Consider the following 17,427-nt stretch of genomic DNA (forward strand, 5'->3'; position numbering starts at 1 on the left):
GGTGGCGAGGTGACGTCCCCAGTTTTACAGACGGACTGGTGGCCAGTGCCGAACGAGCATCTGAAAATTTGTTTCATTTCCTTGCTTGTTTCTTTTTTAATGCAAATGTTTTTTCTCTTTGATTTTAGCTATGCTGGGTCTTAGCTGCCACACACAGGATCCGGGTTGCCGCATGTGCGATCTAGTGCCCTGACTGGGGATTGAACCCAGGCCCCCCTGCACGGGCCAAACTCGAACAACTTCCTTGCCCGTTTCAGTTTGTATTTCATTTCTAAGGTTCATCCATGTCGCTGCATGTCGCTGTTCATTTGCTCAGTCGTGTCCGACTCTTTGCGACCCCATGGACTGCAGCACACCAGGCCTCCCTGTCCATCACCAACTCCCAGAGCTTGCTCAAACTCATGTCCATTGAGCTGGTGATGCCATCCAACAATCTCATCCTCTGTCATCCCCTTCTCCTCCTGCCTTCAATCTTTCCCAGCATCAGGGTCTTTTCCAGTGAGTCAGCTCTTCACATCAGGTGGCCACAGTATTGGAGCTTCAGCTTCAGCATCAGTCCTTCCAATGAACACCCAGGACTGATTTCCTTTAGGATGGACTGGTTGGATCTCCTTGCAGTCCAAGGGACTCGCAAGAGTCTTCTCCAACACCACCAGTGGATGTTCAAAGCATCCATTCTTCGGCGCTCAGCTTTCTTTATGGTACAACTCTCACATCCATACATGACCACTGGAAAACCATAGCCTTGACTAGATGGACCTTTGTTGGCAAAGTGATATCTCTGCTTTTTAACATGCTGTCCAGGTTGGTCGTAGCTTTTCTTCCAAGGAGCGAGCGTCTCTTAATTTCGTGGCTGCAGTCTGCCAGCAGCATGCAGTTGCTACCTGTGAGCTTCCGTCTTCATCATCCCCTGCTGTCGAATGACCCCTTTGCTGCAGTGAGCCCATTCTCCAGCTGTGACAGTAGGCTTCGGGGAACAGTGTTGTCCCGTCTCCCGCTGCCGCCCAGGGCTTTCTCCTGGGTGTATGACCGCCTGGGGATGGAACCGCTGGCTGCAAAGGATGGAATTTCAAACCTGTGAGATGCAGGCTGTCTTCCAAAGTGGCAGTCCGGTGCCGTAGACGGGCTAGTGACTCCCTTTAGATTCGGACCCGCGGCTCAGTTGGGTGCCCTCTCTGCCCCTCACCAGGCTGGGTTGCGCTGGCGCTCTACCGAGCGGCTGCATGCCCCTCTGGGTCCGTGTGGCGTGACCCCACGCGAGGCTCCTCCTGTCCAGTCTTGCGGGTCTCGAGGCCGGAGGGGCCACAGTGACCATCTGTCTCGGTGCTGAGCCACATGTCCTGCAAGAGCCCACGCCTGTCTCCTGCTGGCCTCCTGTGGGCCGGCCAGGAAGCCAGGGCTGCAGCCTTGTGGGGTGGACAGGAGTCCGTCCTCTGCCTGGTTGGACGTTCCCAGGGCCTGGGTCCATCCAGAAAATTCCATCTGCGTGGCGCGTCTGGAGGAGAAGAGGTGAGCAGTGGGGAGAGAATTCAGCTTGTCCAGACCCTCCAGTGCAGCGTGTGGTCAGCCGTCGGGGTCCTGCTGCAGACCCTCACCAGAGATGTGGTGCGTCCCCTGTGAGGGAGAACGGTGAAGCTGGGAGCCCGTGTGCTGATGCCCAGTGGAGACATCTCGTCCTTCGGGCTTGCCCTGCCGGCCTGCGCTCAGTGGCCTGTGTTTTCAATTACAGGCGCATCTCGCCCTGATGGTAACGATAGGAATGTCCAAGGTCGATCTGGGGGCAGAAGGGAGGACCCAGAGGCACCGAGCCGGTCCCCGCCGTGTGGCAGGCGGCCTCTGGGACTGTGCGTCCCCGGGTCAGCCCCGCCTGAGGGCAGCAGAAGCGTGAGATTTGGGGTCTGAACCCAGCGCTCAAGTCCGTGGCCAGCCTCTAACTCATCGGGAGGTGAGCTCCCACCAGTCTGTCTGAGGGTCAGTTTTCTCAGCCAGAAAATGGGGGAGAATTCATAGGTAATTTGTAGAGTGGTGAGGATCAGTGAAATGAACCCTGGGAACAGGCTGTGCGGATTCCAGCCCACCACATCAGCACCAGGCTTTGTCATGACTGGTTTTTATGCTCCGTCTCTGCTTACTCAAGGTTGCGTTTCCCCAGCTCTTCCATCTGTAAGAGAAGGCGTCCCAAGTAGAACAGGCTCCCTGAGAAGAGGGGAGTCGGACGCTCGTTTCCCCCGGTCCCAGGGTTAGCGGGAGCCCCGCCTTTCTGGACGGGTCCTCGGTCTTTAGTGCGTGGTGCCACCAGATCACTTGGAGGGAGAAGTGTTCTGCATGAGACAGGGACAGGGATTACTGAAACATCCCCGAAGGCTCGGGTGCTCACCGTGCGTGGGGGGCAGTGCTACTGTGTACTACGGGGACAGGGGCTGGAATCAGGTTTTGTGGAGTCAAAATCTGATCAGGTTTTGATCAGGAGACGCACGGAAATGACCTCCAGGAGGCAGAGTTTATTATACTCAAAGATCCCCAGAACCAGGAGCAGGACCGCTCGGGGCCGCTCAGCGAGGCACCGGGGCTGGACCGCCGGCAGGGGCAGGCGGGGGGAGTGGACAGGAGGCTTTGCTGCAGTGTCTTCGAGAAGGAACTGTGAGGTGGGGTGAGCAGGGTGAGGATGGGCTGGTTTGGGTACAGTCAGTGGGCTGAGGGGCCTGGGGCTGCCTCTGGTTGTCAGGTCCGTGGGCCTGGGTGACAGGACCGTGCCTGGCCAGGGAGGTGGGCTCTGGACTGGTTGGTTTGCGTGTGACAGCCCAGCTCATGAGTCAGTTCTTTCCCGTGTCCAGAAATTTGCTAACCTTGGGAGCAGCAGTCCTTCCAGGGTCAGCTTCAACCAGATGGTAAGGCGTCAAAATACAGAGGATTTAACAAAAACATAGAACATAGCAGAATCGGGGTAAACAAAGCCAAAAATATGCTGGATCAAGGCCTGTGGTAAGGTTCTTTCTCTTAGAACATATGAGGAAGGGAGTGTTAATTGCAAACACAGCCCTGCCGCTCCATCCCTGTGGTAGGAATGGAAATGCCTCATCAGATGAACTTGCCGCAGTGATGGGTGGCCGTCGTGGGACGAGAGGCTGCAGTTCATTTCGGCAGGTGTAAAGCTGGCAGCTGCCCCCGGCCAGGCCGTCACGAGGAGCCGGAGGAGCGTGCAGACCAGTGAAAGGAGATCCTGGGTCTGAAGGCGGCCTGGCTTGCAGGCACGTGCGTGCCCAGCCTCCTGCCGAGGTCCCAGGTGGACGATGCCATTGGCTCACAGCCCAGTCCCCCAGCAGAGCCATGTGCCCCCAGCTCGCAGTGCCCTCGGGTCACGGGGAAGGGGCGGTGCTGGGGGAGAGGGGACCCCTAATCAGCGCACCTGAGACAGAGACCTGGCATGTGGCATGCGCGGGGGCAACTCGCGGCTGTGTGGCGGGGACAGATTCCGGGAGCGCCAGGACTGCAGGTGGGTCTCGGGGCTCCCTCCCAGCCTAAGAAGCCGGGCGGGGTGGGCGCATGCCGCCATGCTTCAGTGCGGGGCTGGCCTGTGCATAGGCCGACCAGCAGGACGGTGCAGAAACCCAGAGACGGGCCAGATGCACGCGGGAAAGGAAGCTTCCTGTGAATGACGCCACCACTCCGTGCCAGGGTGACGGGCGGCTTCGTGAAAGCTGCTAAGACAGTCAATGCGTGTCTGCAGTTTGGAACCTGATCGAGGCGGTTGGACGGCACTGGGAATGTGTGAAATGCCCCCGAGTTGGGTCACTTGACAGTGGCCCCTGGTCGGTGGTGTGAGCGTCACCTCGGTTTTAAGAAGGAAAGAAGCCCCAGGCCAGGGAGCTGTGTCTCACACCACGTACCCCGACAAGCTGCGGCTGGGTCAGGATGCGTGTGTGGAGAGCGAAGCCGCGTCTGGGGACGATGGTGGCCAGCTGCCCAGCTCTGCGAATGCGCCTGCCGGCCCTGAGTGGCGCGCTCACAGGGGGCTGCTGCGAACCTTAGGCTGTGTGTGTGTTACCCCCGCCAAGGAACGGAGCCAGAGAAAGTGCTGAGCTCCTGATACCCCAGGAGCAGAGAAGGCCTTTATAAATGAGAACCAAAATTCAGAAGCCATGGAAAGAAAAGATGGACCATTTTCTCAAAAATCTTCCATAGCTAAACACGACATCAACTTGAAGGACAGATGACCACCTCGTGTACACAGAGCTCCTAAATATCAAGAAATGCGAAACCTCAATAGAAAAAGACAAACAGCAAAGGCAGGCGTTCTCAGTTTACCGGGAAAGAAACACAAGTTCCCCTTAAAATATGAGAAGATGTTTGACTGGCACGTTCCCCTCTGTCTTACGGGCGAGAATCCAAACACAGAGTGACGTGCTTTGCTGGGAGGCTGGTAGATTCAACCCCGCACGCCCCCCGTGGACGAGTGGACGATGTCAACCCGCCGAAACAGCATCTGCGGGCACCTTTCGGCCAAGCACACCTGCCCCGGACGTGTACCCTGGAGGCGCGCGTTCTTGAAGGTGGAAGAAGCATCCCCAGTGATGCGGTTCGGTCAGCGGTTTGGTGAACAGGGATGGATGTCACACACGCGGTTTTGGCAAGAGATGGCTGCAGTGGACTGTGGTTCACCCACACGAGGAGCCCTCAGACAGACGAGGAGCTCTCCGTCTGCGTGCCGTCTGAAGTCATCTCCAGACTCTGTTAAAACTGAGAAAACCTGGCGTAGAATAGGCTGGATCTGTAGCATGCTACCTTTTATGTAAAAGGAAAAAAGGGGGGGAAATATGGATAGATAGATATTTTCTTATTTTTGCAAGAAGAAATGCTTTGGAGGGAAGACAGACAATATAAGATGATCAGCCATGGGGAACAGGAGCAGAAGTGAGACGTCAGTGAATGGATCTGTTTTTATTTTTCTAACTCTTGTACCAGGTAAATGTTTACATAATCAGGAGAATTAAACTGGAAGATGAAACAGCAAAATTTATAGTTGTAAACAACAAATTTATTTTGAAATTAATCTAATCGTGTATCGATTAGTGACACAGGCACACAATACTTTGGACTTTAAACGCGATGCTCTGTCCACATCGTTACTGAACTATATTCTCAGGTCGGGGGAGTGGGCTGAGGATTATTGTTTAGCGGGTACTTTGGGCGGCTTGGATAGCAAACTACTATAGACTGAGCGACATTAAGGGTAGGAATTTATTTCCTGAACGTTCTGGAGGCTGGGAATCCGAGATGAAGCTGTCAACCCAGCTGGTTCCTCCCAAGGCCTGTCTCCCAGGCGTGCAGACGGCTGTCTCCTCCCCGCCTCCCCTCTCGCCGTCCCCCTGCATGTCCATGTCTTACTCTCTTCTTACAAGGACACCAGGCGGACGGGATGCTGTTAGCTCAGTTGTGCCTGACTCTGCGACCCCATGGGCTGCAGCCCACCAGGCTCCTCGGTCCATGGGATTTTCCAGGCAAGGATACTGGAGTGGGTTGCTGTTGGTTGGGGGCAGCTTAATCACCTCTTGAAAGACCATGTCTGCAAATCCAGCCCCCTCCTGCGCTGTGGGTGTGGGGTGTCAGCGTGTGGATTGGGGGCGGGGGTCCAGCCCACGGCAGGCGGCACGCGGTTTCAGCTTGGGGGTGATGGAAAGGTTCTGGGGGGACGCGGCGACGGTCGCACGGCGGTGCGGAATGTGTGCGGAAATGTGTGCTGCAGCGTCGTGACGACGGCATGTCTTAGCTCCGTTAGAAGGAAAGACGAGCTTAAGGGGCTGGGCCTGCCGCTGAGAAGGTGATGGGAGGGCCCTCCGGATGGTCAGAGGCGGGTGGGCTGGGCAGCGGTGGGCAGACACACGTGGGGGGCAGAGCAGAGCACAGGGGCTGTGGTCTGGCCTCATGGAGGGTTCCGAATCAGGGTCTGGGCGGCCCAGCTTCCAGCCACTGCAAGCCACCCTTTTCTGTCCGTGGGCTGGGGGGCTCAGTCACAGCCCCTCCAGGCAGAGGCGGCCGAGGGGCTTCGGGCAGGCGTGCTCAACGTGCATCCTTGTGCCTCCTCTTCTGCACTTTGCAAACGCTCACATCACCCAGTTTCCATGGCGACCGGCATCCCTCAGAGAGGCGGGCGTGGAGGGACCCTCAGAAAGGACTCGGGGAAATGAACAGCTCGGGTCAGGCGGAGGGTAACACCCAGGAGGGAGGCAGCGCGGCCTGGTTCTGCTGCCGCCTCGCGGAGAGCGTTTCTGGCGCCCCTAGGCTGGTGCGCGTCTTGTCCCCTCCTCGTCCCCAGAAGGTGGCGGGGAGGGGACGCGATGCGGCCTTCACCCGCTGACACACTGGCACTCCAACACACGGCCTGAGGCTCGAGGAGCTGGGGGCGCCCAGGCCTCCCGGGTCCCGCTCCGGTGGGACCCGGACTCCGTGTGTCTGTCCTGCTTTCTTCCTGGGAAGTGGCCAGCGGGAAGGCCTCCTGGCTGCGTGAACAGTCACTTCCCGGCCGTGTGATTTGGGCACATTCCTTAACCTGTCTGTGCTTCCATTTCGTAACCTGTAAAACGGGTTTGGGGGCGGTGGAGAATTTGCACACTCGAGAGCACGCTTGGGAGGGTCGGGGGTGGGTGTCCTCCCTGGAGAGTGGTGGTCGTTCCGTGAGGAGGCCGCCGGGCTTGGCGGGGGGCGCTGCCCCTGCTGACCGGTTCTGTGCCCCGCTTCCCTTCCAGTCGGCCACGGGCAGAGCGAGGGTGAGAGGATGGTGGTGTCCGACTTCCACGTCTTCGTCAGGGACGTGCTACAGCATGTGGACGCCGTGCAGAAGGACCACCCGGGGCTGCCCGTCTTCCTCCTGGGCCACTCCATGGTGAGCAGACCACGGAGGGGCCCCTGGGTCCAGCCCAGCGTCCCCCCGGGTGGGGATGGAGCGGGGTCGCCCTCTGCACACGCTGGGCATGGGGCTCCTGGGAAGTTTGTGCTCAGGAAACAAGTTGGGGTCGGCGTCCCGGAGGCGGCCCCAGAGGAGGGCTGCCCCACCCGTTCCTTCCCGTCAGGGCCCAGGGTCACCTCTGCTCCCCTTTTTTGGGGTGGGGCCCCTCAGTTCGCCGTCAGGGAAGCACAGCGCTTCCTGCCGGTTTCAGAGTCACGCGGTTCCCAGTAGGACAGGGGTCCCCAGGCACGCAGTCCTTAAAGGTCATTCCTGATCGTTTTTGCCTTTTAAATACACAGACTTCTCTCAGAATATTTAAATCATCTGTGATCTTTAAATCGAGTCTCTTCAAACTGGCAGCACTCAGCCCAGACCTGCCTTTAGGCGCCCAGCCATGCGGGCCGGCAGAGGACTTTGAGCTGCTGGACTCTGCACCCTGGGGACCTTCCCCCCGCTCCCCGCCTGGCCACCACCCGGCCTGGCCCTCGTGAGCGTGTGGAGTTCACCTCCTGGTTCAGATCCCCTCGTCAATAGCCAAGGCCACCCGCCTTCAGCAGCTCCCATGTCCACTAAGTATTTTTCTTGGAACCTCGATTCCTAGGCCCTTTAACTGAACCGGGAAAAAAAAACCCAAAAAGTGTAACAATCTCTCATCATCCTCAGATTTTTTTTTTAAATCTCATATTAAGCCTGACGGACTGGATGAGTTGGGGGGCTGCCAGCTTTTGACTTGAAATAGAAATGTGTCATTGTGGCCCTTCAAGCCCCCAAGCAGGAACCTTATTTACATCCCCTGAAACATTTGTGCCTGGAAAACCCTGGGGAAACACGCGTAATAGAGTAATCGCGGGTCCAGTTCCCCCAGCATTTGAGGGTGCCTGTTCCAAGGTAGGGGCTCTGGGCCTGGGGGATCCACGACGGTGCCCACGCCCACCACACGCCCCCTCTTCCCGTAGGGTGGCGCGATCTCCATCCTCACGGCCGCGGAGAGGCCGGGCCACTTCTCCGGCATGGTCCTCATCTCCCCACTGGTCGTCGCCAATCCAGACTCGGCGACGCTTTTCAAGGTAAGCGGACCTCCTGTTCCGTGAGCCCCGGCAAGCCTCCTGGGCCCTGAGCATACGCTCACAGCTTGCCTCCGGGGCAAAGGGGCTTCTCCCACTGTCGTGACGAGGTTTGGATGCAGTGAGCATTGTTGTGGCCGGAATTCAGTCAGTTCTCAAGTCAGGTGTGGTTTTCCCCCAAACAAACAGAAAAAAAACTGGCTTCCTGTCCATGCACGTTTCTCGGTGGACATTCAGAGGAGGAAAGGTCTCGCAGCTGTCCACGGCTGAGCATGCAACTCTAACCCACGTGGCTCCTTGGGGGCGTTTTTCTGGCCGTGACGGTCCTCGTGGTGCTCCCAGTGGGTTGGGCTGGGCTTTGCCCCTTGAGGAAGCACGGCCTGGGCGCAGCCGGATCGTGGATATGGGATCCTGACCTGATCTGAGCCCAGGTTTCAGAGACTTGAGACCCGGTGAGGGTGGCAGGCCAGCCCCGCGTCTCCCCAAGCATTGGTCAGTCTCTTCCTGACACGGGGGTCAGGGGGGCAGCTGCCACCCCCCGAGCCAGTGCTCAGGACTCTCAGAGGAGCAGAGGGGGCAGTGAGGTGGGGGCCATCCTCGCAGGACACGGCACACCCACTGCCTCGTGGTCCGTGACGGGGCGGAGAGGCCCCCCAAGGCCTCGGTGGGCCCCTGGGGACCCGGCACCAGGGGTGTTTCCTGCAGCCCAGGGCCACAGCCGTGATCCCGGCCCTGCAGGTGGGCATCCAGCGGAAACAGAGTCTCAGCAATTTGAAACGGGGCTGGACCGAGCCAAGGAGAAACTGGGGCCTCTCTGAGGGCTCAGCCAGAGAGCACCTCTTTACTCGAGTCTCCCAAGAGGAGACACAGCTAGCTCCTCTGAGTTTTACTCCCATCTAAGGAAATCGCCCCCAACTTGTTGAAATCAACTCCAGTGGATTTCAGTGCCTGGCAGAGGCGGGACTGCCTAGAGGATGGGTTCACTCACAGACTCCCAGGCGAGGCTCCGGGGGGTCAGTCTCCCGGCCCCCTCCCTTCCTGGTCATGATCACGTAACGTGCGGCTGGACCGTCCGAGGTCCCTGGTCAGATAAGAGAGTGAGCAGGACCGGGGTTCCGGGCAGAGCTCCCACGGCACTCCGCGGGCTCCATTCGTGACTTGTTTGGGTGGTGTGTGCCAGGCTCACGCGTGAATCATGCCCTCAGCTCCCGCCCTCACCCCAGGGACAGGGAGGTCGCTGGCTGCAGTTACGCGCGGGACCCCGGGGCTTGGAAAGGACCCTCGGCTGCCCAGGTCCACCCCCTGCCCCCCAGGGCTGTCCACTCCCCCGCAAGGGCATCTCCCCAGACGGGACGGTGCATGATTTCTGCGGTGACGTGCCCGCCGCCAGGGCCCCGAGAGGAGCCCAGGACCCTGGGGGTTTCAGATGAAGGGCACAGAGGCAGGGGGTGGGGGGCAGCCGGGCCCCGAGCAGGAGGCCACCCGGTGCCCCTTCCAGTCTCGGGCAAGGCCTGCGGCGTGACCTCTCCCAGCTGGTGGTGACAGATGTCCTTGTGGGCAGGGGAATGCAGGTCCCGGCTGTTAGGCAGGATTCATGAGAGTCCCCGCGGCCCCCGGGCCCAGGGCACCCCCTCCCGTCTGGGAGGCCTGTCGCTGCCCTAGGGGGTCGGGCAGTCCTGACCACAGAGTCGGCGTCGCGTCCGCCGTGCGGGAGCCCGGGGCCACTCTCTGGCCTCCTCTCGCCTGGGCAGCTTCGGAAGGAAGCCTCAGACTCGGGGGGCTCTAGGTCACAGAGCGTCCTGCAGGGGCGGGGTGGGGGCGGGGTGCGTGCGGCTCGCTGTGGGTCGGGTGAAACCTGGCTGGTCCTTGGGTTTCCAGTGACTCCATCTTCAGGACCTCAGATTCCTGGAGATCCCCTTCTGGTCGAGGTGGACGGGGCGGGGGGCCTTCCCTGGGCCTCGAGGCTGCCAGGTGCAGCGCGCAGAGCTGGGTTCTGGTCCGTGATTCCCGTCCCAGAGCGCGGCTCCTGGGCAGGTCAGAGGTGTGTTCACGGCAGCCGGTTCCCCATGGGTTTCCCCGGCGACTCAGATGGTAAAGAACCCGCCTGCCGTGCAGGGGACACGCTTCAGTCCCTGGCTCGGGAAGTTCCCCTGGAGAAGGGCACAGCTGCCCACTCAGGTATTCTTGCCTGGGGAATCCCCTGGACAGAGGCGCCTGGGGCCACAGTCCACAGGGTCACAGAGTCAGACGCAACGGAGCCACTGACTTCTTCGCTGTTTCATTGTCCCAACGGAGAGACTTCACAAAGCGGCTCGCCGCACCGGGGCCTCGGAGCGCAGGCGGGCACATGGAGGGTGGCTGCCCCCCGCCCACGGCCCCAGCACAGCTGGTTCCCGCCCCACTTCCAGCCGGCTGGGGTATGTGCAGCCGGGGGATGATTCGGGGAGAACCCCATCAGCGCTCAGATCCAGGTGGAAGCGGGAGTTTATAGACACAGCAAGCCTGGACCCCAGGACAGGTGTCAGGGTCAGCGCAGCCGCCCCAGGGACACGGGGTCCCCACGCCCCCCTGTTGGTGCGGCACCCTGACCCCCCAGGGCGACACGCGTGCGTGGCTGCGGGCCGACCCGTTCTTTCTCTGGGAAAACCCGGCGTCGCCCTGGACGTCTGCCCCGAGTGAGGGCTGGGGTGGTCCTCCATGTGGCCCTGTCTGCCCTTGGCCGGAGGCTGTCCCCCGGGCCCCGGGTGGAGATGCGGGAGCGGCCCCGTGCTCCTATACGCCACCCTGGAGGCACCAGGCCAGGCACACCCGGGTGACTTCCCCTCCGTCACCGCCCTGTGCATGGGCCACGGATGGGAGACGAGGCCGCGGTCTCACTCAAGGTCAGCGCGCGCTGTGGCTTGGCCAGTGGGCGTGGTGGGACGTCCTTTCCCCCCAAAACCACAGGGGATCAGCTTCCCGTCTGGGTGTTGCTCTTCTGCTTTTAGCCCCCGGAGTCCGGAAGGCCCTGGAGCAGGGGGGCTGGAAAGAACACGGGAGGGGCCGGGGGAGGGCCGGTCATCAAGCTCAGATACAGTTAGACCGGGAGCTGGGGCGTGGCTGGCTCGAGACCTGGCCCCCTGAACTCGGCCGCCGCGTGCACCAGAGGCCTTGGTCCCACCCTAAGGCACACAGGCTTCCTGCTGTCCGCCTGGGGGTCACTCAGTGCCCGCTCGCTGCCCCCAGGAATCCTCCGGGCTCTGTCCCAGCTATGCCATCCTGCGCCCAGGCCAGCCCGCTGCACTGCTGTGGAAGCGAGCAGTTGTGTGTGACCTTCCTCGTGTTAAGCCTCTCAGCTGCAGAAGCTTCAGAGTGGTCTCCCGGAGCCATTAGAACCTGGGGAATCAATAACGGCGCGGTGCAGGCCCCCGGCACTCAAAGGGGAGGGCCTGCCGTTAACCCACGGGCGCCCAGGGATGGGCCAGGGACGCTCCTCGCTCACTTGCTCGCGGGCATGGACCTGGTCCTCTTCGAGGCTGAGATTGTCGGGGTTCCCCCTGCTTCCTGGAGTCCCCACTCAGTGACACGGGGTTTGCTCGTCCCCCCAGTCGCACGGGGGGCCCCCTTTGGGGGCCATTAGGGTGCTCCCTGGAGGATTCGGGTGTCAGGACGCCTCCCGGCAGCCCTTCAAGCTTCACTTGGTTGTCCGCACTTTTTTGTTGTTATTGAGTCGCTCAGTCGTGTCCGACTCTGCGACCCCAAGGACTGCAGCACGCCAGGCCTCCCTGTCCATCACCAACTCCCAGAGCTTGCTCAAACTCATGTCCATCGGGTCAGTGATGCCATCCAGCCATCTCATCCTCTGTTGTCCCCTTCTCCTCCTGCCTTCAATCTTTCCCAGCATCAGGATCTTTCCCAGTGAGTCAGCTCTTCACATCAGGTGGCCAAAGTACTGGAGTTTCAGCTTCAGCATCAGTCCTTCCAGTGAATATTCAGGACTGATTTCCTTTAGGATGGACTGGTTGGATCTCCTTGCAGTCCAAGGGACTCTCAGGAGTCTTCTCCAACACCACAGTTCAAAAGCATCAATTCTTTGGGGTTCAGCTTTCTTTATGGTCCAACTCTCACATCTATACATGACTGGAAAAGCCATAGTTTTGACTAGACGGACTTTTGTCGGCAAAGTGATGTGTCTGGCTTCTAATATGCTGTCTAGGTTGGTCATAACTTTCCTTCCAAACAGAAACTGAGGACCACAGGCTCTCTGGGTTCCGAACCAGAGGTCAGATGTAAGCCTGCCCAGCTTCGAGTCTCCAGCGCCTCCTCCTCCAGGGCTGGGGTCTCAGCTCCCAGGCTGTCCTTGGGCCGTGAGCGCTGAGGTGCCCTGAGGGGCTCTGCAGCTGCATGGACCTGCCTTAGCCCGCTGGCCTCACAATGAGGGTGGGGGTCTCCTCCCGGGGCCGTGGCCGGGTCACCCCGTCCTGAGCGGGATCCGGGGCTCTCTCCACGCGCCCGCAGGAGCCTCCAAAAAGTTTGGAAGAAGTGCTGCAGTTGACAGTAAGAGCCATTGTATCCCGGATGCCAGCTTCTCTGTGGGTGAGCCGCTGCCCCACCCCTCCTCCCGGTGGCCGTGGACTCTCTTGGTGGACGGTGCTGGGGCAGAGGACAACAGCAATCAGCGGTGACCTGGACAAACTGATCCTCCCCGCCTGGGGTCTGCAGGCTCTCTCCAGCCCCCCGCCTCCCTCCTCGCCCTGGACCTCGGGGCCCCTCCTCAACCCCAGCTTCCTTGGTCACAAGTCAGCCACTCTCTCTCTCTTCCTAATGAAAAGGCTAAAGAAAGAAGCCAACCCTTAAAAAGCATGTGCTGGGCGGCAGTTCCGAGCTTCTCCCCCCTGAGACGGCATTTCCCCTTCTCTGGTTTTGTGGGGAGCAGGCCAAGAGGCACCCAGGTGTTTTTTTTTAAGCTGTGACCTTACTGCCATCAGAGATTCGTCTCTGCTCAACTGAGCCTTGTTGGAAGCGCGGCCGGAACACACTCCGCTGGTTTAGAAGAGCTCGGTCTGGGTGGCGCCCGCCTCTCTCACCCTGGGCTCCTGGGAAGGGCAGCGTGCGGGCCAGGTGCGGCCCTGTCCCTGTCCTGCCCGTGGGGGTCGGGGACACGGCCTCACGTGGAGCCGTGCTGCTGACTGTCAGGAAGGGAGGGGCCCGATGGGGGGAGCAGCTGGGTGCAGTAGCCAGGTGGGAGGAACAGGGCTTGGGGGGAGACCTCGGGGCTCCTGGGGAGACCGGGAGCTCCAGGCGGCAGTCCTCGCCAGGACTCGGCCGGGTGTCCCGGGAGGGAGAGTGAAGGGGCAGCCGAACTGAAAAGGCCGTGCTGGACGAGGCAGTGAGACGTGCCGGGGGGGTGGGCAGCTGGCCTGGTCCCATCGCACGCGGCTCCCGGGGGCCCAGGTGTGACGGGGGCACGTGCAGAGTCGGCCCGCAGCCCCCGAGTCCTGGGGGCTGTGGCGGGTCATCAGGAAGAGCAGGAAGCCTCGGAGCGGCTCAGCAGACTGGGCCTCCCGTTACGTTTCCCGCATGACGCCCTTGGGCCACCGCTGGGGGGGGCGCGCCCCGAAAGCCCACCCCCCGTGGGGCGGCCCCGGTGAAGGCGGGGTGTCCGGGGTGCCCCCTCTCTCTGCGCCCAGGGCACTTTATCTCCGTGTTTCTGCCTCGTTCACACACTCTGGCCTTTGGAAGCACAGATCTCAGCTCCTGGGGTCAGGCCCGCAGAGGAGCCCCGAATCCAGGAACCCACAGGCCGTCCTGTCTGCTCAGAAGCAGCCAGTCCCTTCCCTCCTGGAATTCCAGCCCTCCGCGGCTTGTACTCGTCCCTGGGGCCGACCCAGCCCCAGCTTGACCCCTGACCCTGCTCTGCGGGTCCTGTTCAGCCCATGACGCTTCGATGGGTGCGGGTGGCTGGAGGCCTGACGCGGGGCTCCAGGCTAGATCGTGGGTGTTCGGGGCCGGGTGGGCAAACGCCCGGCACGTAGAGGCTGCTGGTCCACATGCATGAGGCCTGGGCCTGAGCCTGGGGTGCCGTGAGGTCAGAGGTCACCCCATGGGTCCCCGGCCATGTGGGGCCCAGCTGTGCGCAAGGTCGTGAGGCTCCTGATGGTCTAGGAAGGCGAGCTTTCAGGGAGCAGTGCTGGGGGGACAGCAGGTGAGCTCAGGCCTCTCGGTCACCGGGAACCGGGGGCGGCCGCACCCAGGCCTCTGTCCACCCCGTCCAGCCGGCCGCGGGCAGTGGCGCTGAGCCTGTGTCGTCTCTTAAATGAGGGTCAGCCCTCCCCTCAGGGCGTTTGTGTCGAGATCAGAAGACGGAGAGCCCCTGGGACCGTGCCGACACCCCGCGCTCGCTTGGTCCCAAGGGGCACCCCCGTCGGCCCTGTGACGGCCGCACAGACCTGGGACTCGCCGCCCCCCGCTTTCCGAGCATGAGTCTGATCTCAGCGTTTCACAGCTCACCTTGGAAATAGCGTCTCTCTCCCTGGGCGTCTGCAGAAACGGAAACGGCCCCCGCTCCCCCAGCAGACGCGCGCGAGCCGGTTGACACGTCTCTTGGATAAGCAGCAGCTCTGGGGGGTGGGCGCGGGGGCGGCCTGGGCCTCAGTCCAGATCACGTTGGGGCAGCCTGTGTTAAGCGCCTACTGTGTGGAGGCGCCTTGGTGACCCCGTGGGCAGCTGAGGGACAGGCCGGCTGTGTGCAGCCCCTCTCCGCCCTGCGTCTGCTCGGCCTGGTGGTGGTTCCTGCCCCGAGACAATCACGGTGCCTTCTGATCAGGGTGCGTCCTGCCTCAGCTCGGGTGCCTGGGTGCTTCTGCTCCCGCAGGGAATTCTAGATCACCGCCTGGTGTGGTCCGGGGAGGTGGCCGCACACATCGGGAGCAGCAAGGAAGCAGATGGCCCCTGCTGTCCCCGCCCGGCCACCCCCACCCAGCCCGAAGCCAGACCCGGGAGGCCATCTGGGTGGGACGAGCAGGGGCCCTTGGGTGCCCTGCCTGGGATCGGCCCGGCTGATGCCCCGTCGGGGTGTCCTTCTCCTTAGTGGAACGTAGGCCGGGCGAGGGTCCCACGGCACTAACTGTAGCCTCGCCTCGTGTCCAGGTCTTCGCTGCTAAAGTTCTCAACCTTGTCCTGCCGAACATGTCCCTGGGCCGGATCGACTCCAGCGTGCTCTCGAGGAATAAGACGGAGGTGAGTCTTTCTGAGGGACCGGGGGCGGCTGGGGCTGGTGGGGGGAGCCGGCCACGGCCCAGGCCTGGGGGGAGTCACGCGTTGGCCTCGCTGCGGCTGTCTGCCGCCGTTCCGCCGAGACTCTGCCCGGTGGCAGGGACGTGGAGGGGCGTGAGGCGCCGTCTGGCTTAGGGGTCTGGTGGGAGGGGCGGGCGGTGGTTCTCCGAGCTGTGCCCACGTGTGGGAGCACCTGACTGGGGGGAGCTGCGTGTGTGAGCCAGCCAGGTGTCACTGGCTTGTGAGTAACTGCAACCAGTTCAGAATGACTTCAGCAGTCAGAGGGCTTTGTTGGTGAATGTAACGGACGGCTTCAGCCACGGCTGGATCCAGGGGCTCGGCGTCTTAGTCGCCACCGTCTCTGCCCCCACCTCGTGTGTCCCCTGGTTTGGCATTATTCCCACCCAGACTTTCCCCGAGTGGAGGCGAAGCTGGCTTCCAGCAGCTTTACGTGAGCAGCCAGTGGAGAGGCAGCACGTCCCTCCAACAGCGGCCCTGAAACCGTGTCCCTCAGATGGGCTCGAACCCACGTGGCTGGGACTCAAACCCAGCCAAAACCCACGGTGCCTGGTTTCAGGACCTCATGAAGCTCAGGTTCTTGATGTCTCATCGCAGAAAGAATTCAGGGGAGACAGTGATGGGTGAGACGTGGGTCTGTTCAGATTCAGACAGAAGCACAGCGTGTGGGCCTCGCAGAGGGCGAGTGTGGCCTGGAAACGCGGCGTGGTTAGATTTACAGGCTGGGTCGTTCCATGTGCTAATGAGCGGAAGGCTCATTCCCGCTGTTGGGGAAGGGGCGGGGATGTCGCCCCCCCGCCTGTCGCCCCGGAAGTGTCACGGCGCCTCTGGATGTGTCGTCCCCCTTGTCGGCTGAGGATGGAGGTCGAGGCTTGTCTGCCGTCTCGCTCCCATTCGATTCTGATCGTTTTCTGTTGTGTCCTTGGGCTATGTCACTCTTTCAGAAGTTGTGTCCCAGGGCTGGTTCTTACCCCTGGACAGTCGATTATTTGTCCCGGATAGGGGGCGGCGTCACCCTGCCCAAGCTCGTGGCCCGAGAGCGGAGGAGGACAGCTCGCTGTGGGGCGGGAGGGGGCGTGCGGCCAGGCTGGAGGGCGCACCAGGGGTTCCGGCCAGGCCGGCGCCCGGGTCCACGGGCCAGGCCGGCGCCCGGGTCCACGGGTCCCTGTGGGGGCCAGGGTAGTCCGTGACGGTGCTAGTCAGGGCACCACGCCCCCTCCCCTCCGGTGAAGGGCCAGCACCTCGTCCCCAGCCTGCGAGGATGGGCCCTCGTGCTCCGGGCCAGGCGGCTGGCTCGTCCTCACCCACACAGTGGCCTGTGTCACAAGGGCAGACAGAGGCTCCCCAGGTGCTGGGGCCTGCCTGGGGTCGCCTGCCTGAGAGCTCTCTCTGGGGGGTGGGACCCCGCAGGCTCACGGCCCGTGAAGAGGCAGTGCCCTGGACACCGGGAGTGTAACGCTGGATCATCTCCTGCCTCGGTTTCCCATCTTTTGTCAGGACTTTGAGCTGGGCAGTCCTGGCTGCCGGACAGCCCTGGCTTCCTTGGGGTCTGGCATCATGACAGAATTTGGCCTCCCGGCCCTCTGAGCCACTCAGCTGGATGGGAGTCACCCCAGACGTGTAGGCAGGGATGTTCAGGCCACGGCTCCAGCTCCCCAGCCTCGAGAACCACTTGTTGCTGAGTCTGGCTTGTGTGGGACTCGAGAGGGAGGCAGTCTGCCCAGTCGTCCACACCCTGTTTGAATTAGAATTTAATTTTAAAAGCAGTACCTCCCAAACCCCCATCTTGGAGCCACATTTGACCCATCAGGGTTGAGAAAATTTGAGTAAAGAAAGATGTTCATTCCAAGAGGCAGACCTGTGTGGTGAGAACCAGAGCATTAGAGCCGGTCCTGGCAGGAGCGGGGTCGACATGAACCCCATTTCACAGATGAGGAAACTGGGGCTCGGGGGGTAAATAGCCTGTCCAGGGTTGCAAGCCAGTCGGAGCAGATTCCAAAGTCCGTGCTTGGCGTGTCCTTCCAGCTGGGATTGACGAGCGTGGGGCTCCTGACGGGTACTTCCTGGTCCACGCGGCCCGCATGGCGGGCGGGGGTGCTGGGGACCATGGCTCCGTGTGCAGGATCCCTGCGAGGTGAGGCCTGTGGG

The 17,427-nt window shown here is 61.6% G+C and overlaps 1 protein-coding gene across 9 annotated transcripts in view; it reads left to right on the top strand.

The window, feature by feature from the left end:
• MGLL (monoglyceride lipase) overlaps window positions 1-17,427 on the top strand; it is an 86,539-nt gene that overhangs the window by 59,290 nt on the left and 9,822 nt on the right. For 7 of the 9 annotated variants that reach the window (XM_043885239.1, XM_043885238.1, XM_043885234.1 and 4 more), the window contains 4 exons: window positions 6,744-6,880; window positions 7,900-8,010; window positions 12,505-12,582; window positions 15,136-15,225. In XM_043885239.1, coding sequence (XP_043741174.1) covers window positions 6,744-6,880; window positions 7,900-8,010; window positions 12,505-12,582; window positions 15,136-15,225 — 416 coding nt within the window. The remainder of the gene's footprint in view (window positions 1-6,743; window positions 6,881-7,899; window positions 8,011-12,504; window positions 12,583-15,135; window positions 15,226-17,427) is intronic. The other 2 variants (XM_043885241.1, XM_043885237.1) reach the window with 1 other exon arrangement.

This window comes from Cervus elaphus, chromosome 24, assembly GCF_910594005.1.
Source record: "Cervus elaphus chromosome 24, mCerEla1.1, whole genome shotgun sequence".
Taxonomy (NCBI): Eukaryota; Metazoa; Chordata; class Mammalia; order Artiodactyla; family Cervidae; genus Cervus; species Cervus elaphus.